The 22,234-nt window shown below is 34.6% G+C and overlaps 5 protein-coding genes, 1 long non-coding RNA gene and 1 pseudogene across 9 annotated transcripts; 1 reads left to right on the forward strand and 6 right to left on the reverse strand.

Moving 5' to 3' along the window:
- Positions 1-1,437: 1,437 nt before the first annotated feature.
- On the reverse strand, positions 1,438-3,179 carry LOC147296496 (tropinone reductase homolog At2g29290-like). Its single transcript, XM_086229825.1, has 5 exons — positions 3,100-3,179; positions 2,698-2,905; positions 2,267-2,486; positions 2,053-2,159; positions 1,438-1,962 (listed from the first exon to the last, which is right to left on the reverse strand). The coding sequence occupies exons 1-5, from the start codon at positions 3,162-3,164 to the stop codon at positions 1,774-1,776; spliced, it is 789 nt and encodes a 262-aa protein (XP_086085951.1). The 5' UTR covers positions 3,165-3,179; the 3' UTR covers positions 1,438-1,773.
- Positions 3,180-3,900: 721 nt separating this feature from the next.
- Positions 3,901-5,578, reverse strand: LOC147296497 (tropinone reductase homolog At2g29290-like). The gene is made up of 5 exons (XM_086229964.1): positions 5,443-5,578; positions 5,079-5,286; positions 4,543-4,759; positions 4,326-4,432; positions 3,901-4,107 (listed from the first exon to the last, which is right to left on the reverse strand). Exons 1-5 carry the CDS (start codon positions 5,523-5,525, stop codon positions 3,922-3,924), a joined length of 801 nt encoding a protein of 266 aa, XP_086086090.1. The 5' UTR covers positions 5,526-5,578; the 3' UTR covers positions 3,901-3,921.
- A 774-nt stretch (positions 5,579-6,352) lies between these two features.
- LOC147296498 (tropinone reductase homolog At1g07440-like) lies at positions 6,353-8,831 on the reverse strand. Its single transcript, XM_086252196.1, has 5 exons — positions 8,659-8,831; positions 8,257-8,464; positions 7,935-8,154; positions 7,722-7,828; positions 6,353-6,764 (listed from the first exon to the last, which is right to left on the reverse strand). Exons 1-5 carry the CDS (start codon positions 8,739-8,741, stop codon positions 6,576-6,578), a joined length of 807 nt encoding a protein of 268 aa, XP_086108322.1. The 5' UTR covers positions 8,742-8,831; the 3' UTR covers positions 6,353-6,575.
- A 2,253-nt stretch (positions 8,832-11,084) lies between these two features.
- Positions 11,085-12,385, reverse strand: LOC147296499 (tropinone reductase homolog At2g29170-like; annotated as a pseudogene).
- Positions 12,386-12,960: 575 nt separating this feature from the next.
- Positions 12,961-17,947, reverse strand: LOC147296500 (tropinone reductase homolog At1g07440-like). 3 transcript variants are annotated; one of them, XM_086234287.1, is made up of 5 exons: positions 17,820-17,947; positions 17,404-17,611; positions 17,071-17,290; positions 16,857-16,963; positions 12,961-13,323 (listed from the first exon to the last, which is right to left on the reverse strand). In XM_086234287.1, exons 1-5 carry the CDS (start codon positions 17,915-17,917, stop codon positions 13,126-13,128), a joined length of 831 nt encoding a protein of 276 aa, XP_086090413.1. In that variant the 5' UTR covers positions 17,918-17,947; the 3' UTR covers positions 12,961-13,125. The 3 variants fall into 3 exon arrangements, with proteins under 3 accessions (XP_086090413.1, XP_086090421.1, XP_086090428.1); XM_086234295.1 differs by lacking the exon at positions 12,961-13,323 and adding an exon at positions 16,027-16,277; XM_086234302.1 differs by lacking the exon at positions 12,961-13,323 and adding an exon at positions 16,030-16,222.
- LOC147296501 (uncharacterized) lies at positions 13,981-15,860 on the forward strand. 2 transcript variants are annotated; one of them, XR_015120789.1, is made up of 3 exons: positions 13,981-14,372; positions 14,509-14,552; positions 14,973-15,860. It is a non-coding gene; the product is annotated as an uncharacterized LOC147296501 (long non-coding RNA). The 2 variants fall into 2 exon arrangements; XR_015120788.1 differs by having other exon boundaries at positions 13,981-14,552.
- A 1,862-nt stretch (positions 17,948-19,809) lies between the features above and the next one.
- Positions 19,810-21,690, reverse strand: LOC147296502 (tropinone reductase homolog At1g07440-like). The gene is made up of 5 exons (XM_086235509.1): positions 21,516-21,690; positions 21,151-21,361; positions 20,828-21,047; positions 20,597-20,703; positions 19,810-20,198 (listed from the first exon to the last, which is right to left on the reverse strand). Exons 1-5 carry the CDS (start codon positions 21,596-21,598, stop codon positions 20,010-20,012), a joined length of 810 nt encoding a protein of 269 aa, XP_086091635.1. The 5' UTR covers positions 21,599-21,690; the 3' UTR covers positions 19,810-20,009.
- Between the last annotated feature and the right edge of the window lie 544 nt (positions 21,691-22,234).

Consider the following 22,234-nt stretch of genomic DNA (forward strand, 5'->3'; position numbering starts at 1 on the left):
AACACATGGCCATCAATGAATGGACAGCGTGGAGAATGCTAGATGGTACAGTACGGTCTGCGGGGTCCAGTAGATGTCAAATCAAGCTGTAGGCACAAGGACACTTCATTATTTAATTTTGAAGAATGTGATCCACTTTCTCCCGTTCACCTTTATTCTTATTTCGCAATTTAAGTATATGATGAAAAATTGGTTATTTTTTAGATTTAACTATATAAATTATCTTTCATTAGTTTTGTAACTGTGATTAAATACATATATAATTTTGATAATAATTTGATTTATTATTTATTTATTTGATAATAATTACATAATTAAACAATTTCTAATTTAATTAATGATATTTAAATAATTATCTATAAAATAAATAATTCTAATTATAAAAATATATTGTGAAATGAGAATAATAAAGAAAAACTTCAATAAATAAGGTGGATTAGAAAAAATAGATAGCATTCACCTTTAACTTTTCAGTAGTGCTACATATACCACATTTTTATACCATAATTTCATACCACCTTATGTGGCAACTTACATGGCATTCATACATTGGATACTAAAAAATAAATAAAAAAACCCAAAAAGAAAAAGAAAAACTTTGTCCAATAAAATAATGACACGTCAGATGGTATAAAAATGTGGTAAGTATAGCATTATTCTTAACTTTTTGATACCAACATAGAAATATAATTTTAAATCTTTTAAATTTTATAGAGTTAATATAAATTTGTAAACCTTTAAATATGTTTTATGTTCCTATTAGCTAGGTACAGTGATATTTCTTTCTCTTGAAGATGTTCAAAATGTGGTTCCTCCCTCTCCAAATAAAAGAGAAAAACAACATATGTTTTCATTTTTTACACAATTAACATGTAGAAGGTCAAAGTGATTTTTTAAATAACTATAATTGGATATATAACCGAAATTAGGTGGTGTAGAAGATCATTTATAAAAAGAAAATATTGAAAAGTCAATATTTATAAAATGTTTGTATACTATTTATATATGCAAGCATAAACTATCTGTGAAATGTTTATATACCATTCGTTTGTCCAATTTTGTATAACATTACATGCATAAATAAGGCATTTATATATGCATAGTAAATTAGTAATCATTTGTGTCCATATCTAACTGGCACAATAGAATTGTGCAGGACAATAAGAGTCATGCTTCTGGGACAATTCCAACAGATCAATTTGTGAACCATTGAAGCCTCCCCCGATGCATTTTCATTTCCTTGAAAAATTAGACAAAGAATGTGTACGTTTTGCTTTTCAAAGGGGCAAATATTGACTGTCCACTCATCCATCATTTCTCATAATTAAATGCAATGAAGATTAATATGTATTTGGCTGGAGAACAGAGAACTTGGTTTGCTTTCACCAAGTTAGGCTATGGATCCCTTTTACTTATTCTTCACTTGATCCATGGGTCTCTCTCTTGAACATTAGTTACGTCATTAAGTCTGTATGTTCTATCCACCACCATTACAAACCACATGTGGGTGATCCATCTTTATCAACCAACACATCATGGGTCCTATTTTGGGTCACCCCATGACCCAAGCACAGACCAAAATTATTAAATGGGTACCCAATTGCTTGGTTGTCCATAGAACTACATATATGGACTACATGAGTTCTTAAGTGAATAGTTTTGTGGGGAAAAAGGAAAATAGAACTACACGAGTACATATATGACATATGATATATGCCACAAACAAATATTGCAAATTGGGAAAGGGGTCTTCTTTGTGCTGTTTCTAAGTACTCATTGTCCTTGGAAGAAGAAGCCATTGACAGTCAAACCTCCATCAACGCAAATAGTTTGCCCAGTTATGTAAGAAGCTGCAGGCATGCATAGAAATGCCACCAAGCCAGACACTTCTTCTGGCTCTGCAATGCGTCCAAAAGGGGTTCTAGAGATGGCAGCCTCCATAAGCTTTTCGTTGTGGAGAAACTGCATACAAAGATGAAATGGTAATGGGTGGAGAGAAACAAAACCTTATAATACTCTTAATAATGGAAGCTCTGAAATGATGGATCTTACAGGTTCAACTAGGGGAGTTCTGGTGAACCAAGGTGCAACACTGTTGGTCCTTATGTTATCTTTTGCCCACTCACACGCCAAGTTTTTGGCTAATTGGTTCATTGCTCCTGAAATATAATAACAGAGAAATTAAAAAATTTGAAACCACAACCTTCAATTTTTGGACACAATTTTTAAATAGAGTTCAAAATTACTATGCAAGGAGATTTAACACCTTTTGTTGCAGCATATATACTTCCAATCTCCCCAAGTGATACCACACCAGCAACAGAAGACATAAAAACAATGTTAGCAGCTCCTGAAGCTTTGAGAAGAGGGTGTGCAAGTTGGCACATGTGGTAAGCAGATTCAAGATTGGTGCTCATCAAAACTGAGTAATCTTCAGCTGTGTACTCATTTGTTGGTTTTGAAATGGCAGTTCCCACATTGTTTATCTACACCCAAATTTTGGGAAGGATTAGATCTCAAGAGTTGAGGACATACTAGCTCTTTTGATAGGAAATAGATTTTTCAATTGGTCCTTGATTAAAAATGAAGCTTAACTACATAGGACCTAACTGAAAAAAATAATCAAATTATAGAGACCAAATTGCCCATTTTCCCTTTATATTCTTACAAATTATTATGCAAAATGCAATGACTTACAAGGATGTTAAGTTTCCCCTGAAACAGTGATGAGACCTTGTTTATTAGCTCCTCTCTTTGGGCTCTTGAGACCAAATCACAGACTGATCCAGTGACTTGAAAGCCCTTCATCTTCCATTGGCTCAAGCAATCATTAAGCTGGACTTCATTCCGAGAACAAGTGTGTATAGTTGCACCTAGCCCTGCCAATTCCTCCACAATAGCATACCTAAGTACAACAACATCTACTAGTCATTAAATTACTAAAATGTAAAATCACTGAATAAAATTATATTAATTATATAGCACTTTAGAAAGAAAAACATTTGGATTGAAAACATAATAAGCAGAGAAATGGATTTTATCAGATTTAAAAGATAATTAAGCAAAGACAATCAATTGAAAGAGATTAAGTAGGCTGACCCAATTCCTTTGGTTCCACCAGTGACAAGAGCAGTCATTCCCTGAAGAGACCATCTACTATTCATATCTGCCTTCTTAGCCATCTCTCTCTCTCTCTCTCTCTCTCTCTCTCTCTCTCTCTATACTTCGACCACTATATTTCGTGTGGCTACCTATCTATCTATCCTGTATATTGTGGCTGCTACCAGTACAACGTTAACACTTTCTTTGTCACAAATGCCAAGTGGAACTGCATGTGGTGAGTACAGAAATTAAAAAGAGCACATATGCATTGGGAGTTTGGGACACGTGTCCCTGTCCATCTTGAAATGAAACCGTGATGAAATTGAAGCCTCTCTCTCGATGCATTTTCATTTCCTTAAAAAATTAGGCAGCGAATGTGTACGTTTTGCTTTTCAAAAGGGTATATATTGACATGTTTACTCATCCATCATTTCTCATAATTAAAGCAATCAAGATTATATGAAATGGCTGGAGATTGAGGAACAGACAACTTGGTTTGTTTTCACCAAGGACCAAATATTAATTCTTCCTAACTTTGATCCTCGTAATTGGCTATGGATCAATTCTACTTATTCTTCCCTAGATACATGGGTCACTCACTCACTCTCTTCAACTTTAGTTACATGATTACATCATTAATTTTGTATGTTCTATTTTGGGCCGCTCAAGAGCATAGACAAAAATTGTTAAATGGATATCCAAGTGCTTGGTTCTCCAACCAAATTGCATGAAAAGTTGTAATTTTATTCTACTAATATAGAACTACATGCCACTATTACAAATTGGGAAAGTGGCCTTATTTGTGCTGTCTCCAAGTACTCATTCTCCTTGGTAGAAGAAGCCATTGACACTAAACCCTCCATCAACGCAAATAATTTGCCCAGTTATGTAAGAAGCAGCAGGCATGCATAGAAATGCCACCAAGCCAGACACCTCTTTTGGCTCTCCAATGCGTCCTAAAGGGGTTCGAGAATTGAAAGGCTCCAACTTTTCGCCGTAGAGATACTGCATGTAAAGAGGAGAGAACACATAACATAAGTATCTAATTATATATATGTATGTACGTATGTGAAGATTTTCTTTTGTAAGACAATTTTTACAAATATTATGTTGTTAAATTATGTACTAGGATCATTTCATTAGATGTAATTATGAACATACATCATACGTGTGGTAATTATATATCTAGTCTTATAACACAACATGCCAGGTATCCATCATACAGGATCAGTGAGGGGAGTTTTGATGAACCAAGGTGCAACACTGTTGGTCCTTATGTTATCTTTTGCCCACTCACATGCCAAGTTTTTTGCTAATTGATTCATTCCTCCTGAAATATAATAACACATAAATTAAAAATTTAAAGCCACAACCTTCAATTTTGGGACACAATTTTTAAATTGATCGAATTCAAAAGAACTATATGAAAAGAAAACACACCTTTAGTTGTAGCATATAAGGTAACATGACTAAGTGATACCACACCAGCAACAGAAGAATTGAAAACAATGCTACCAGCTCCTGAAGCTTTGAGCAGAGGATGTGCAAGTTGGCACATGTGGTAAGCAGATTCAAGATTGGTACTCATCAAAAATGAGTAATCTTCAGCTGTGCACTCAATTGTTGGTTTTGGATAGCAAGTTCCCACATTGTTTATCTAGAGCCAAATAATGAAGGATTAGCTCAAGCGTTGAGGACATACTAAGCCCTTTTGATATGAAATAGATTTTCCTCTAGACTTATATTTTCTTCAATATCTGGTATTTTATCTCAAAATATATCAGTGTTATTAGTAGTGAATTCTTAACTTATATCTTGTTGGTTGTTGAGTCATACTTTGCCGATATAAAAATTCTTTTCAGATTTATTGGCTTCTATCGAGCCACACAACTTCAACACACTCAAATTATAGAAACCAAATTGACCATTTTCCTTTATATCCTTTCAAATTATTATGCATAAGTGAAATGACTTACAAGGATGTTTAGTTGCCCCTGAAACAGTGATGAGACCTTGTTTATTAGCTCTTCTCTTTGGGCTCTTGAGACCAAATCACAGACTGATCCAGTGACTTGAAAACCCTTCATCTTCCATTGGTTCAAGCAGTCATTGAGCTCGACTTCATTTCGAGAACAAGTATGTATGGTTGCACCTAGCCCTGCCAATTCCTCCACAATAGCATACCTAATAGAAACAACTTTTATATAACTATTCTACTTCTATCTCACTATCTCATGTCACACTTACTCTCACTACTTGATTTAACTCCAAATTTATCACATTGAAAACATAATGAAGCAAAGAAATTAATTGAAAGAGATTAATGCTAAGGGGGCTGACCCAATTCCTTTGGTTCCGCCGGTGACAAGAGCAGTCATTCCCTGAAGAGACCATCTACTATTCATATTTCCCTGCTGAGCCATCTCTGTCTCTCTCTGTCTCTGTGCTGGCTATATATAGCTATAGCTACCAGTACAACGTTATTACTTTCTTTGTCACAAATGGCAAGTGGAATCTATACGACGAATGATAGTACAGAAACAGAATACATGCATTGGGACACGTGTCCATCTCGAATGGGAACCGTGATGAAATTACGTTCTCTCTCCATATATGATATTTTAATAAATTCTAAAAGAATTTAAAAATCATAAAAATGTATTCAATTTAAAATTTTGAAAATTTCACAAATCTAAGTATATTCAATTCAGAATTTAAGTGTATTCAAACATTTATTGATTTTAAAGAATTTCCTTAAATGGTGGATTTAGGTAAATTTTGATGGATTTTGTTCAAATAACAAAGGTGTGAGAATTTCATTTTTTCCCACTTTAAATTTGAATAAATTGTATGAAAATTTAATGAGAATCTATAAAATTTACAAGAGTCTATCATTCCTTTAAGATCCAGTAAAATTTCTAATGTCCTAATTTTCCCTATATGGGATTATATCCTGGAGTGATAAGGATCCTAATTCATTAAATGAAAATGTGGAAGAATATTATTGGGTTTAGGCCTTCATTATTTACATATATGGTTTGCAGGCTCAGATTGGTGCCTGGTTAACTGATTTTATTTTTTGGGCTTAGGCCCGCCAGGCAAAATTTACTAAACGGGTTCCCAATTGGTTGGTTGTCTAACAAATTCTATAAGTTACTTGGACTGTGTTAAAAGGCTGTAGAGAAAAGTTGCAATTTTATCTACAAAATCCCTAATTCAACTCTAATGGCGGGATAATTGCTTTAGAATGTTATGAGAATCTGAAATGATTAAAGCCTCACGTACACATGACTACATGAGTGTCATACTTAACATTTTGGACCAAATCTGCAAACAAAAGTAAACCACCGAAAATAAGTACGGGGATGAAAGTTTAAAGTTGGGCAAACTACGGGGATCGATGAAAAATGTCTTTGGCCCTATTACAAATTGAGAAAGTATTGCCCTTATTTGTGGTGTTTCCATGTAGTCATTCATTGTCCTCGGAAGAAGAAGCCATTGACAGTCATCCCTCCATCAACGCAAATAGTTTGGCCAGTAATGTAAGAAGCTGCAGGCATGCATAGAAAGGCCACCAAGCCAGATACCTCCTGTGGCTCTCCAGTGCGTCCCATAGGGGTTCGAGAATTGACAGCCTCCAAAAAATATTCATCATTGAGAAACTGCATGTAAAGAAGACAAAATTTAGAACATAAGTATATAATTATCGTAGAGGAAATTATAAATTCAGTACACTTATTTTATAATTAGTTCAATTTTGGTTCATGATCTTTTTTAAGTTTAATTTTGATCAACTTATTTTTTACTTAGTTCAATTTTGGTCCACGATCCTTTTTAAATTATGATTTTAAATCATTTTGGTTGTGTTTTATTCAATTATAATTGAAGTATAAGTTATATTTTATCATTTCTTAGTCATAAGAACCAATTTAGAGTACTAGAATTAAAGAGAATTGAAGTTTGGCGAAGTTTGAAAAATCTGAAAATTTTTCACGAAAAATTAGTAGTTTTGGGTACCCTACTTTGATGACAATTATCTTGAGTTTTAGAACTCCGATTTGAATAATCTTTATATGGTTGTAAAAAGGAGATGTATAACTTTAAAACAAATATATGTTTGCTGAATTTAACTAAGATTTGATAGGGTAAAAAGTGGGACAAACTTAAGAAAACAAATTCGGATCTTTATTGAACAGGTGAAACAATTAGTGGACCAAAACAGAACTTAAAAAAGATCATAGACCAAAATTGAACTATGTATAAAATAAGTGGACCAAATCTGTAATTTCTTCTTATATATGTATTTAATTAAGAATTTTTTTTTCTGTCAATCAATTTGTATGTACTTAAGTCTCATAATTTAACATGGCAGATGGCTCTAAGAAAAGATGATTAATATTTAATGTTTAAAGTTGCCACACCCTAGAAATGTGTTAGATATGTATGTCATCCATTAAAGTTTAATAATGGTAATGTTTTTCAGGGTCTAGTATCAATTGGCATTGAAATGGTATATATGTTATGCTTAATTAAATCCAAAGAGAATGACTAATTTTATGTACCTCTACTTTATGAATGGAAAACCCCATTTTCAATGTTAATTAGTGAAAGGATCTTACATGTTCAGCAAGGGGAGTTCTGATGAACCAAGGTGCAACACTGTTGGTCCTTATGTTATCTTTTGCCCATGCACATGCCAAGTTTTTGGCTAATTGGTTCATTGCTCCTGAAATATAATAACAGAGAAATTAAAAATTTGAAATCACAACCTTCAATTTTTGGACACAATTTTTAAATAGAGGTCAAAATTTCTATTCAAGGAGATTTAACACCTTTTGTTGCAGCATATATACTTCCAATCTCCCCAAGTGATACGACACCAGCAACAGAAGACATAAAAACAATGTTAGCAGCTCCTGAAGCTTTGAGAAGAGGGTGTGCAAGTTGGCAAATGTGGTAAGCAGATTCAAGATTGGTACTCATGATAAATGAGTAATCTTCAGCTGTGTACTCAATTGTTGGTTTATCCCTGTTAGTTCCCACATTGTTTATCTACGACCAGATTGACAAACAATATAAACAAATTAAATTGGGATTCACTAGCTTCCAACAACAACTATATATATCCTGCTAATACTACCCAGTACAACTTACAAGGATGTTAAGTTTCCCATTAAACAGTGATGTGACCTTGTTTATGAGCTCCTCTCGTTGGACTTTTGACGCCACATCACAGGCTGAACCAGTGACTCGGAAACCCTTCATCTCCCATTGACTCAAGCACTCATTAAGTTCGACTTCTTTTCGAGAACAAGTATGTATGGTTGCACCTAGCCCTGCCAATTCTTCCACAATAGCATACCTATTCACATTAATAATCAACATATAGAGTGTAAACATTATTATCCACATCTCTAACTTTGGGACAAAATTTTAATATGAATTCTAAGTGTATTCATGTTTTCATTTGTTAATTCAACCATTAACGAGTGAATGAAAATTGATCATCAAACATATATGTAATTAAGCAGGAATCGAATTGAAGAGAAAGCTGACCCAATCCCTTTGGTTCCACCAGTGACAAGAGCAGTCATTCCATGAAGAGACCATCTTCTATTCATATCTGCTTGCTGAGCCATCTCTCTCTATCTCCTCTCTGTACTAATTAATTAATGGAGCACTACGACCACTATATCTTGTGGTTGCTGCTGCTACCAGTATTTCAAATTGAGTAATAGTCGAATATTCAGTACATCGCATATTTATACAAGTTACAAGACTTGCTTTTTCGGCTTATCAATCATTGTAATCTTATTTGCGTGAAAGTCAATTTTGGTTGCTACTTTTATTGGCCACACAAAAGTATTGGATTTCATTAAAATGTTGCCATCAGAGTCAAATTTGTATGTGGCCAATACAAAAGTATTGGATTTCATTGTCAAAATTTTTGTATGGATTGTAGGTTTATTCATCTCTTAAGGGTGGAGTATTCATTTGTTCAACCATTAATTAACGAGTGAATGAAAATTGATCATCAAACATATATATATATATATATGTAATTAAGCAGGAATCGAATTGAAGAGAAAGCTGACCCAATCCCTTTGGTTCCACCAGTGACAAGAGCAGTCATTCCATGAAGAGACCATCTGCTACTATCTCTGCAGCTACCCATCTCTCTCGTCTCTACCATACAATTACCTTTGACACTTATATAGTATTTCAAATGGCCTTAATTGTTATATAATAAGCGGTGAATGTCGACAGCTGATGATCATGATGCAGGCATGCAGCAATATCTTTTGACCCAAAATGCATGTCAGACAAGCTGGTAGCGCGCTACCACCACCACTGTGACTATTACACATGCACTGTTTACAGCCACTAGTGTTGGTAGAGCCGTAGAGGGTTGGATACTTCGATATAATATATTATAATGATGATTGGGTATAATATTATTCTATTCGAAGATTAATTTGTAGAGAAAAAAAAAAAGATATTTGGACCGTTTAAACGTGTTTATGTGATACTAATTTAATTCGTTATGATAATTTTTTATTGAGAGACTTATAGTCCAATTTATTTTATGAGTTTTTTCTTAGATTAAGATTGGTAGTGATTTAAGATTTTTAATCAAGTTTTTTTATTTTTCTTTTTTGACGACTTTATGTTAGGTTTTATGCAAAACACACTCTACATTCTAGAAGGAGAAATACCCTTCAGATCGGATAAGGATTTTATTGTGAATTAAAATGATTTTCTTATAAATTTTAAAATACCCCCGATCTCTATTTAAAAACTATTTTTCTAAAGAACCAAAGTCTAATTATCTCTTTTTTATTTTGTCAACTCAAAAGGGATATGATCCAATTAGATAAATTTGGATGCTAAATTTTTCTTGCGTGTTATCATGTAAAGTTTTAGTAAGTCTATTTTTGGCTTAAATTATATAATTGCCAATAATTATTTGGTCTGATGTTGATACCTAATCTCTTTTTAAAGGAAATGGGTACTGAACTCAAATCTCAGGAATTGTTGCTAAAAAAAAAAAAAAAAAAAAAAAAGCAAGCTATAGATCGATAGTATCATACGCAAGATAGTTGGCCTTGGCCTCAATAGAAGCCCACTATATAAAATGGTATTACTGAAAGAACAAGCCAACTCCCAGTCGGCTTAACAATAGTAAAGAGTGGCCCAGACTTGGCCCACTTTCTTCTCATGTCAAGTGTTGCTTTCTCTTTCTCATGTCAAGCTGAAGATCTTCTCATCTGACTTCTGAGACTCGTGAATGGAGAGAGTACTCGATCAGTTGTAGCTTCCTCACAAGGCAACCATTTTTATTTTGAAGATGTGGGTCATGATTGCGTTGGTATTGGTTGAATAAACGAGGCAGCTTTCTTATTCGGTTGGATCCCTTTATGATGAACAACGTCAATACTACTAATGGTGGATTGACATACATATATTGTTCGTTTGGACCAGCAAATGGATTTGGTTGGTGGACGATGAGGTGCTAGCTGTGGACTTTGAGGATGTCTGTTATCTACTTATAAACGGAAACATTGTCGCCTGGAACATAAGTAGATCGAACAACATCGTTCAAGAGTCGTGACTTTTTCACTTGGATATACTCCCTCCCATTTGTGCTCCCATGGCGTCCTACACCCCTTCCTAGACTAGGTTAATTAATTAGTGCTATTTTAATAATATTAGACTCATCAATTATTATTTCAATTTACCTACTACCCAATAAGTATAACCCTACTCTTACGCTGCCTCCACCTTCATCTATGGTCTCTTTGTTTCTCTTCTTCACCTATGGCACATAAATATATTATGTGCCTTTAAAGTCAAATTTATTTGTTAATAATTTTTTTAAAAGTAAAATTTCTTTATTTGTTATTATGTGCCTCTACTTTATGAATCCAAGAATATGGGAAAACCCCATTTTCAATGTTAATTAGTGAAAGGATCTTACAGGTTCAGCAAGGGGATCGAGTTCTGATGAACCAAGGTGCAACACAGTTGGTTCTTATGTTATCTTTTGCCCATTCACACTCCAAGTTCTTTGCTAATTGATTTATTGCTCCTGAAATAGATAATATATATAGTAGAGAAATTAAGTAAAGGCACAACAAAACTTTTAAATAAAGTTCAAAGTAAATTATTATTTGCTAGGAAAACACCGGCAGTATTGATACCTTTAGTTGCAGAATATACACTTCCAACGTCCACAACAGATACCACACCAGCAACAGAAGACATGAATTGAAAACAATGTTACCAGCTCCTGAAGCTCTGAGAAGAGGATGTGCAAGTTGGCAAATGTGGTAAGCAGATTCAAGATTGGTACTCATAACAAGTGAGTAATCTTCAGCAGTGTACTCAATTATTGGTTTTATTTTGGAGGTTCCCACATTGTTTATCTACAACCAATCATTAATGGAAAGGATGAGCCCAAGAGTACTTCAGGACATATATAGTAGCTCTTTCAGTCTCTTGATAGGAAATAGATTTTTTTTGTTTGTTTTTGCTCTGCTTATCTTTGCTGGCATTAATCCCTCGAACAAACTGATGGATTTTTCAATTTGTCTTTAATTATAAACGAAACGTAACTAGCTAGGTGAAGTTGATTGAAAAAATGAAAACTAGAACTTAACTAGAAAGACAGTCAAACTATAGCTAGAAACCAAGTTAATCGTTTTCGGTTCAACTGATAAATGGATTAGTACACTTACAAGGATGTTAAGTTTCCCGTTAAAAAGTGATGAGACCTTGTTTAGTAGCTCCTCTCTTTGGGATTTTGAGACCACATCACAGATTGAACCAGTGATTTGATGAAAACCCTTCATCTTCCATTGGCTCAAGCAGTCATTAATCTGGGCTTCATTCCGAGAACAAGTATGTATGGTTGCACCTAGCCCTGCCAATTCCTCCACAATAGCATACCTAAAAACAACATATTGTAGTAATTAAATTACCAAAATCACTGAACACTACTAAAATTAAATTAATTATGTTGCAGCCCTTTAAAAAAAGAAAAAGATATGTATGTGTATATAACAAGAATGTTCTTATTAATTACCTAGCTCGATCTCAGTGCATACAATTAGTGTTTCTTTAATTTTATTTTCCAGATTGAAATTAAATATAAGCAAATAAATTATTTGGAAGAGATTAAGGCTGACCCAATTCCTTTGGTTCCACCAGTGACAAGAGCAGTCATTCCCTGAAGAGACCATCTACTAGTATCTCTGCTCTTCATATCTGCCTGCTCAGCCATCTATCTCTCTCTCTCTCTCTCTCTCTCTCTTTCTTTCTTTCTTTCTACACAACCACTTCGACCACTATAAATTGTAGTTAATTAAGTTACCAGTTATTTCTTTTGGATTCTTTTTTTCCCACATGCTGTTACCAGTTGTCAAATTGGTTATAATTATTGATTAGACAAAATTAAGTTAAACATAATACACAACACGAAAAAGGATGACAAGGAAAGATGCAGCATATATTTATAATAAGTAACAATCATTACTTTTTCCACATCTTAATCATTGTTTTCTTATCTGGATGTCACTACCAAATTTATTACCAAATTGTATTCATTAAAATAATGATATTTTTTCGGGTAGTGCTTGGGTTACCCTACCCACAGGGTAACTGCAGGTCATCCCACCCCACAAAAATGCTTGAAAAACGGTTCTCTCTTGGTTTCCTTAATCGTGTACGTTCTTTATGTTTTAACATGAAAGCCACAAATGGCGCCCAAAATGATAAAGCTTTGGTCATATATGTGAGGTACTATTTTTTTTTTTTAATTCCTAATTACAATAAAATACAAACAAATGGGTAGAACTAGAGGAATCATAGGAGTTTCCGACCTCAAAAAACAAGAGGAAATGAAGGAGAGTAGGAGACCCTGGTGGCTCCTACTAGCATATATAGAACTATACATGCCACTACTAGTCTACTGCAACGGGAAAGAGGCCGGCCTTATTAATAAAGTTGTGCTGTTTCCACTACTCATTCATTGTCCTTGGAATTAAAGAGGAAGCCATTGACAGTCATCCCTCCATCGACGCAGATAGTTTGGCCAGTTATGTAAGAAGCTGCAGGCATGCATAGAAAGGCCACCAAGCCAGACACCTCTTGTGGCTCACCTGGACGTCCTAATGGGGTTCGAGAGTTGACAGCCTTGGAAAACTTTTCGTCATTGAGTGCCTGCATGCATGTGAAGAAGAGAGAAGAACAGAAAAGATTGTGAATATATTGATATGTATTTAGGTATGTATGTGGTTATTAATTCTCATTTGGCAGACAGTCTTACATACATATATCGTAGTCGATCGTGGATTAGATGGAATCATGAATCACTACAACAAATATGGCTTATGATCACTATGAATTGAAACTAAATTGAAATTAGTGACCAATGACATGTTTTTGAGTCACCAATTAATACTTTAGTTGTTTTTAAAGATTTTAGTGGAGTTAGTAATTATTTTATGATCCATTAATTTGTATAATAGTTGACTAAGAAGTAGCTACACAAAAATAGTAACCAAACTTGAAAATTGGTGGGAGATTTATTCCTTTCCCACAACAATTCCAACTGAAAGAGGCAAAAGTGGGATTAAAAAGTTGTCTTAGTTATCCTTTTTTTTTTTTTTTGTAAGAGACTTAATTATCCTTTGCCACTTAAGGTTTAAAACTAATTTTAGAATGGTGATTGGAAAACGCCACCAGCTACCCTTGAGAGATATTTTCCAGCTCAACTGTATCAGGGTTTTAAGGGTAATTTAGTAACTTTCATCCTAGGGTTACTTTCAACTTCAAGACTTAAGATATTTTTCTTACTTCCTATCAACCCGCCTCTCTCTCTCTCTCTCTCTCTCTCTCTCTCTCTCTCTCTCTCTCTCTCGATCAAACTGGTCCGAGCAGAATGTCGTCCGGCGACTTTGCCAGCGACACCACCCTCAAACTGATCGTCTCCTTCTCTTCTTCGACTTGATGGTGTCTGATTTTCAAAAAAATACAACAAAAGAAGATGGTTGAATTTCAACAGATCTGATCGTGACGATCTGCCGATTTCGACGACGGCGTGATGTCATACCACCACCATCTTCTTCTCCTCGTCATGGTGATTAACCTGATGACCTCCGATCATTCACCGGATCACCTTAGCCAGCCGATCGAAACTATAGAAATCGTGACTTTTCAGTGCCGATTTCCGGCGAGTCCGGCGAAGGATGGCGGCGATTTCAGATTGGGTTTTATCTCCATTCCATTTTCTTTCCATTTATTTGATCTCTTATAAATCCATAATTTGTTAATGTGTTATTTATTTCTTGAGTTGTATCCGATTTAGTGATTTTGATGTTAATTTGCTCCAATTTTGTGTCTCAGATTTTGGGGTTGTTATTCGAACCGACTTTGCCTCCCTCTTTCAGGTATGTTCTCAGCTCAACCACCATTATTAAAAGTTATTAGGCTGGTTCTTCATTATTAAAACTTGCGAACTAGAAAAAGAAATTTAGGAAGCAGCTATGTGTGCAATAGAGCATTTAAATTATAGGTAGTGACTGCTATTCTCTTAGATCATATATATTGGATATCATATTGCTCCTATGTAACAATCTCCATGTTTTGACTTTTAAATAGCTAGTACTCAGTGGCTAGTTTGTCTGTGATTTCAGTTTTCTTCTATCAATGACTCTACCTGGTGAAATTGATACTACATTTATGAAAACTATAATGTGAGAATACTATATGTGATAGACCAATATTCTGATCTACTTGGTGTAAAGTTTGTTATGAACAATATTCTTTTTAATTTTTCTAATGTTGCCCAGTTTTCATCAATGTACTAGGTGAAGCAAATTTCTTAGGAGGTGTTGCTTCTGTTAAGGGGCCGAGTAAAGGGATTCAATACTGAGGCAGCAAAGAAGAGGTTCTTTGAGATATATTTGGATAAGTTTATTGATCGATAACTGTATTTTCATTTTTGACTATTCTTTATTTATAATGTTATCAATATAATGCAATGAGACTATATCTTGATATGACACTAATTTGATAATTTTTAGTCATCAAGTTGGGACTAACCCCTTATCTTTTTCTCTACCACTTTGCTTATTGATTGCTCATTTCTAATGCTTGCCAATGATAGAGTTTCCATTCTTAACATGTTAGAAGTTAACCATTTGTTATAGTCTAACTCAGGTTAATCATTTGGAACTAAGGTTTCTTTATTATCTTATTTTTTCTTGGAAGACTGTAATCCTACATACATGCAAAGGCAGTTTGTTGTTGAAGTTCTTATCATATCTTGCAATGTTATACTACAAGATTGATAATAACAATTTACTGTTATTGGTAAGGATGAAGACATTTTATATAACTTATTGGGTGAATGAAGTTGTTACAATTTCCTTCACTCTCTCTGTTTTTTTTTCTTTTTTTTCTGTGAATTGTAGGATGTAAACTTGGAAGGCTGTGAGGAAGACAGGGGGATATAGTGCTCTAAACACCAACAAATGCAAATGTCAATGAGTTGGTGATAGCTCTAGTGTACATTAGATTATTTTTTTATTTGTAATTTTGTATATATGTTTTTGGCAATGTGGGGGTTCTCTATTTATGAGGGTCAGTTTTTCCCTTTCGATTGTATTCTTTTGTAAATTGGTGTAAAGAAAACTTATGAATTCCTGCATGGAATGAGTTGTAATGTAAGATTTAATTGACATTGTCTTGTGGTCTGACTTTGTGCATAATTCTTGCTGCAATGTAAGTATCAGCAAGCACCATTGGAAAATAATAGGGTGGGAAAAGGGTCTGCAAATAGCCCAGAACTAAAAAACTGCAGTTCAAATGGCTGCAATTTTTAGAATGGTGGCAAAATGCATTTTGAATCCTAATTAATTAGTCACCAAAGTCCATGGAGGCATTGTTTAATAATATAAATGTTCTACAAATTGAGCAACTATCTGCAACATTAGTGGAAGCTAAACCTGTCAGCAGAAAAGTGCAGTTCTGGTCTATAAACTCCACCATTCCAAAAAAAATGGTTTGCTTAGTCACTTTGCCACCTCATTCTGAACAACCATCAGCTTAATGGTGACTGCAGGTGGCAATTGCTAAATCAAAATTATTGATAGTGGCTACTGCATCAATAGCTAACAGAAAAAAATAGTGATCATAAGCAATGAATGGTGTAGTGAATGTACAGTCCTTAATTATTCAATTAGTCTCACAATATAGCATGCCAGCAGAAATATATATATCTTGTAAGAGACGATTAGTCTAAGTAATGTATATAGGTATTACCCTATAATTAACAATTCTAGGTTTTTTAGATAGACTTATTCACGCCAATATCTCCTGAAAGTAATTTCGATTTTCAATTTGCCCTTGAAACTTCATTCCTCTCACTTTATCTCCCGAACTTTACAAAATATTATATTCCGTTAAGTCCGTTACAAGCTCCGTTAAATAAGCTGACGTGGTAATTTATTGACCTTTCCACATAAGCGCCACATAGGCTTTTTTGACGGATTCATAGACAGACTTAACGGAATATGGTATTTTGTAAAGTTTGAGGAATAAAGTGGGAGGAATGAAGTTTCAGGGACAAATTGAAAATCGAAATTACTTTCAGGGGGCATTGACGTAAATAAGCTTTTTAGATATGTAGGTCATCCATTAATTTCTAGGTTTGAAAGCACAAACACATGGAAATTTGGACATGATCTTACATGTTCGCAAAGGGGAGTTCTGATGAACCAAGGTGCAACACTGTTGGTCCTTATGTTATCTTTTGCCCACTCACACGCCAAGTTTTTGGCTAATTGGTTCATTGCTCCTGAAATATAATAACAGAGAAATTAAAAAATTTGAAACCACAACCTTCAATTTTTGGACACAATTTTTAAATAGAGTTCAAAATTACTATGCAAGGAGATTTAACACCTTTTGTTGCAGCATATATACTTCCAATCTCCCCAAGTGATACCACACCAGCAACAGAAGACATAAAAACAATGTTAGCAGCTCCTGAAGCTTTGAGAAGAGGGTGTGCAAGTTGGCACATGTGGTAAGCAGATTCAAGATTGGTGCTCATCAAAACTGAGTAATCTTCAGCTGTGTACTCATTTGTTGGTTTTGAAATGGCAGTTCCCACATTGTTTATCTACGGCCAGATTGACAAACAATATAAAACAAATTAAATTGGGATTCACTAGCTTCCAACAACAACTATATATATATATATATATCCTGCTAATACTACCCAGTACAACTTACAAGGATGTTAAGTTTCCCATTAAACAGTGATGTGACCTTGTTTATGAGCTCCTCTCGTTGGACTTTTGACGCCACATCACAGGCTGAACCAGTGACTCGGAAACCCTTCATCTCCCATTGACTCAAGCACTCATTAAGTTCGACTTCTTTTCGAGAACAAGTATGTATGGTTGCACCTAGCCCTGCCAATTCTTCCACAATAGCATACCTATTCACATTAATAATCAACATATAGAGTGTAAATATTATTATCCATATCTCTAACTTTGGGACAAAATTTTTGTATGGATTGTAAGTTTATTCATCTCTTAAGGGAGGAGTATTTGTTCAACCATTAATTAACGAGTGAATGAAAATTGATCATCAAACATATATATATGTAATTAAGCAGGAATCGAATTGAAGAGAAAGCTGACCCAATCCCTTTGGTTCCACCAGTGACAAGAGCAGTCATTCCATGAAGAGACCATCTGCTACTATCTCTGCAGCTACCCATCTCTCTCGTCTCTACCATACAATATATTAGCTTTGACACTAATAATGCTGCTGCTACCAGTAATATATAGTATTTCAAATGGCCTTAATTGTTATATAATTATCATTATTGGATGGCCGGCCAGTAACAAGCGGTCAATGACAGCTGATGATCCTGAATTTCTGATGCAGCAATAACTTTGGACCCAAAATGTCAGACTAGCTGGTGGGTACCACCACTGTGACTATTACACATGCACTGTTTACTGCCACTAGTGTTGGCAGAGGGTTATAATGATGCATGATTGGATATAATATTATTCTATTCGAGTATTTGTAGAAAAAAAAAAAAAAAGATATTTGCACTGTGATGCTAATCTAATTCGTTAAGATAATTTTTTATTCTGTGATAACCAAAAAAAAGGGTTCAGGATAGTTAAGTCAAATTAATTCTAGGAATGTAAGAAAAAAATCATGGATTTGAATAACCGCGGATACCCAAACCGAACTGGGCAGGTATGGGGGGAAAATTTGGGTATGGGAATGGATTTGGGGATTTTTTTAAAATACCCGATCGAGTTCGGAGCAGGGATGCTATTACAATCTCCATCCCTTACTTGTCCTGAATTAAATATATATTTTTTATTTGTATAATATAAAAAAATATATAATAATAATAATAATTTTCTTTTTTTTCTAATAACTAATTACTGTCAGGGTCACTATACCCTAACCCTACTCTTACGCTGCATCCACCTTCATCTATGGTATCTCTGTTTCTTTTCTTCATCTTATGTACCTTTAAAGTAAAATTTATTTGTTAATAATTTTTAAAAAAATTTAACTAATGAGACGAATTTGGGGATTGAAAATTCGATTCACCGTGGATATGAATATGGGAACCCACCCCGAATTGAAAAATTTGGAGATTGGGTAGGGTTTGGAGGCCAAAAACAAATTCAAAAATGGGTATGGAGGTGGCATACTCATCCCCACCCGTACAGCTGCGCCGTACCCAATTCCTTTGGTTCCACCGGTGACAAGAGCAGTCATTCCCTGAAGAGACCATCTACTATTCATATCTCCCTGCTGAGCCCTCTCTCTCTGCTGGCTATATATAGCTATAGCTACCAATACAACGTTATTACTTTCTTTGTCACAAATGGCAAGTGGAAACTATACGATGAATGCTAGTACAGAAACAGAGTACATGCATTGGAACACATGTCCATCTCGAATTGTAACCGTGATGAATTTACATTCTCTCTCGATATGTGGAATTTTAAAGGAATTTTAAAGTTCATAAAAATCTAGGTGTATCCAATTTATAATTTAAAAAATTTCATGAAAATCTGAGTGTATTCAATTCAGAATAAATGTATTTAAACATTCATTGATTTTAAAGGATTTCCTTAAGTGGTGGATTTAGGTAAATTTTGATGAATTTTGTTCCAATAACAAAGGTTGTGAGAATTTCATTCTTTCCCCCTTAAATTTGAATGGATTCTATGAAAATTTATTGAGAATTTATAAATTCATAAAATCTGCAAGAGCATGTCATTTCTTCAAAATCCATTAAAATTTCAAAAGTCCTAATTTTCCCTCTATGGGATTATATACTGGAGTGATAAGGATCCTAATTCATTAAATGAAAATGTGGAAGAAGATTATTGGGTTTAGGCCTACATTATTTACATATATGGTTTGCAGGCTCAGATTGGTGCCTGGTTAACTGATTTTATTTTTTGGGCTTAGGCCCGCCAGGCAAAATTTACTAAACGGGTTCCCAATTGGTTGGTTGTCTAACAAATTCTATAAGTTACTTGGACTGTGTTAAAAGGCTGTAGAGAAAAGTTGCAATTTTATCTACAAAATCCCTAATTCAACTCTAATGGCGGGATAATTGCTTTAGAATGTTATGAGAATCTGAAATGATTAAAGCCTCACGTACACATGAGTGTCATACTTAACATTTTGGACCAAATCTGCAAACAAAAGTAAACCACCGAAAATAAGTACGGGGATGAAAGTTTAAAGTTGGGCAAACTACGGGGATCGATGAAAAATGTCTTTTGGCCCTATTACAAATTGAGAAAGTATTGCCCTTATTTGTGGTGTTTCCAAGTAGTCATTCATCGTCCTTGGAAGAAGAAGCCATTGACAGTCATCCCTCCATCAACGCAAATAGTTTGGCCAGTTATGTAAGAAGCTGCAGGCATGCATAGAAATGCCACCAAGCCAGACACCTCTTGTGGCTCTCCAGTGCGTCCCAAAGGGGTTCGAGAATTGACAACCCCCAAAAAATATTCATCATTAAGAAACTGCATGTAAAGAAGAGAAAACTTAGAAACATAAGTATATAATTATATGTATGTATGTATTTAAGAATTTTCTTCTGTCAGTCAATATGTATGTATTTAAGTCTCACAACATAACATGACAGATGTTTCTAAGAAAAGATGATTAATATTTAATGTTTACAGTTGCCACACCCTCTAATTTCTAGGTGTGCTAGATATGCATGTCATCCATTGAAGTTTAATGATGGTAATTAATGTTTTTGAGGGTCTAGTATCAATTGGCGTTGAAATGGTATATATATGTTATGCTTAATTAAATCCAAAGAGAATGGACTAATTTTATGTGCCTCTGCTTTATGAATCCAAGAATATGGGAAAACCCCATTATCAATGTTAATTAGTACGTGAAAGGATCTTACAGGTTCAGTAAGGGGAGTTCTGATGAACCAAGGTGCAACACTGTTGGTCCTTATGCTATCTTTTGCCCACTCACATGCCAAGTTTTTTGCTAATTGGTTCATTGCTCCTGAAAAAATATAATCACAGAGAAATTGAAAATTTAAAGCCACAACCTTTAATTATGGGACACACAATTTTTGAAAAGAGTTCAAAATCACTGTATGCAATAATGCAAGGAAAAACAGAAGCACCTTTAGTGGCAGCATATATGCTTCCCACCTCTCCAATTGATACCACACCAGCAACAGAAGACAAAAAAACAATGTTACCAGCTCCTGAAGCTTTAAGAAGAGGGTGTGCAAGTTGGCAAATGTGGTAAGCAGATTCCAGATTGGTACTCATGATAGATGAGTAATCCTCAGCTGTGAACTCAATTGTGGGTTTTGCCTTGGTAGTTCCCACATTGTTTATCTACACCCAAATATAGCCCAATTAATTAAGAGATTAGCCCAAGATTGGTACTAATGATAAATGAGTAATCTTCAACTCATAAATGGAGTAGTACATGACTTACAAGGATGTTAAGTTTCCCCTTAAAAAGTGATGAGACCTTGTTTAGTAGCTCTTCTCTTTGGGCTTTTGAAACCACATCACAGACTGAACCAGTGACTTGATGAAAACCCTTCATCTTCCATTGGCTCAAGCAGTCATTAAGCTGGGCTTCATTCCGAGAACAAGTATGTATGGTTGCGCCTAGCCCTGCCAATTCTTCCACAATAGCATACCTAATAAAAACAGCATGTATATAGTAATTACATTACCAAAATCACTGAATAAATTATACTAAACTTTGTTGCAAAGAAATTAATTTGATCAGACTGAAAAGATATTTAATTAAGCACAGAAATTAATTAACTGAAAGAGATTAAATAGGCTGACCCAATCCCTTTGGATCCACCAGTGACAAGAGCAGTCATTCCATGAAGAGACCATCTTCTATTCATATCTGCTTGCTGAGCCATCTCTCTCTATCTCCTCTCTGTACTAATTAATTAATGGAGCACTACGACCACTATATCTTGTGGTTGCTGCTGCTACCAGTATTTCAAATTGAGTAATAGTCGAATATTCAGTACATCGCATATTTATACAAGTTACAAGACTTGCTTTTTCGGCTTATCAATCATTGTAATCTTCTTTGCGTGAATGTCAATTTTGGTTGCTACTTTTATTGGCCACACAAAAGTATTGGATTTCATTAAAATGTCGCCATCAGAGTCAAATTTGTATGTGGCCATAGATACATCAACAACACATGGATAAAATTGTGGGTATCATTGTGCCCCCCCCAAGCACAGAACAAATTGCTTGATTGTCCAACCAATTGTAAGTGAATATTTTTGGTTAAAAAAACAGGGGAAATAAAACTTTTTGGTTCCTATAATTTTAGTCATTTTTACTTTAATTTTGACCATTTTAGTCATATACTTTTATAACAATTGTAATTAATTCAAATATGAAACTAGTCTATTTTGAAGATCTTAATTCGACGTGGCACGTATGTATTTCGTTTGCACATGAGTTAAGTGGGGGTTAAAGCCCATCAAGAAGCAATGACAAAAGAACTAGGCCTAACCCAGGGGAAGGGTCACCATATT

This window comes from Dryas octopetala, chromosome 1 (genome assembly GCF_963921425.1).
Source record: "Dryas octopetala chromosome 1, drDryOcto1.1, whole genome shotgun sequence".
NCBI lineage: Eukaryota > Viridiplantae > Streptophyta > Magnoliopsida > Rosales > Rosaceae > Dryas > Dryas octopetala.

What these genes read in the sequence shown, in the direction of transcription:
- LOC147296497 (XM_086229964.1), bottom strand. Translation starts at nt 5,525, where the DNA reads ATGGCTCAGCAGGGAAATATGAATAGTAGATGGTCTCTTCAGGGAATG. An exon ending in GGCGGAACCAAAGGAATTGG is followed by an intron (nt 5,287 to 5,442) that starts GTCAGCCCCCTT and finishes TGTTTCTATTAG; the next exon opens with GTATGCTATTGTGGAGGAAT. An exon ending in AAACTCCCCTCACTGATCCT is followed by an intron (nt 4,108 to 4,325) that starts GTATGATGGATA and finishes CTTTACATGCAG; the next exon opens with TATCTCTACGGCGAAAAGTT.
- LOC147296502 (XM_086235509.1), bottom strand. Translation starts at nt 21,598, where the DNA reads ATGGCTCAGCAAGCAGATATGAATAGAAGATGGTCTCTTCATGGAATG. An exon ending in GGTGGATCCAAAGGGATTGG is followed by an intron (nt 21,362 to 21,515) that starts GTCAGCCTATTT and finishes TGTTTTTATTAG; the next exon opens with GTATGCTATTGTGGAAGAAT. An exon ending in AGGGGAAACTTAACATCCTT is followed by an intron (nt 21,048 to 21,150) that starts GTAAGTCATGTA and finishes ATTTGGGTGTAG; the next exon opens with ATAAACAATGTGGGAACTAC.
- LOC147296500 (XM_086234287.1), bottom strand. Translation starts at nt 17,917, where the DNA reads ATGGTAGAGACGAGAGAGATGGGTAGCTGCAGAGATAGTAGCAGATGG. An exon ending in GGTGGAACCAAAGGGATTGG is followed by an intron (nt 17,612 to 17,819) that starts GTCAGCTTTCTC and finishes TAATGTGAATAG; the next exon opens with GTATGCTATTGTGGAAGAAT. An exon ending in GAACTCCCCTTTGCGAACAT is followed by an intron (nt 13,324 to 16,856) that starts GTAAGATCATGT and finishes ACATGCATGCAG; the next exon opens with GCACTCAATGACGAAAAGTT.
- LOC147296496 (XM_086229825.1), bottom strand. Translation starts at nt 3,164, where the DNA reads ATGAATAGTAGATGGTCTCTTCAGGGAATGACTGCTCTTGTCACTGGT. An exon ending in TATATATGCTGCAACAAAAG is followed by an intron (nt 2,160 to 2,266) that starts GTGTTAAATCTC and finishes ATTATATTTCAG; the next exon opens with GAGCAATGAACCAATTAGCC. An exon ending in GAACTCCCCTAGTTGAACCT is followed by an intron (nt 1,963 to 2,052) that starts GTAAGATCCATC and finishes CTTTGTATGCAG; the next exon opens with TTTCTCCACAACGAAAAGCT.
- LOC147296498 (XM_086252196.1), bottom strand. Translation starts at nt 8,741, where the DNA reads ATGGCTCAGCAAGCAGATATGAATAGAAGATGGTCTCTTCATGGAATG. An exon ending in GGTGGAACCAAAGGGATTGG is followed by an intron (nt 8,465 to 8,658) that starts GTCAGCTTTCTC and finishes TAATGTGAATAG; the next exon opens with GTATGCTATTGTGGAAGAAT. An exon ending in GAACTCCCCTTGCTGAACAT is followed by an intron (nt 6,765 to 7,721) that starts GTAAGATCCTTT and finishes CTTTACATGCAG; the next exon opens with TTTCTCAATGATGAATATTT.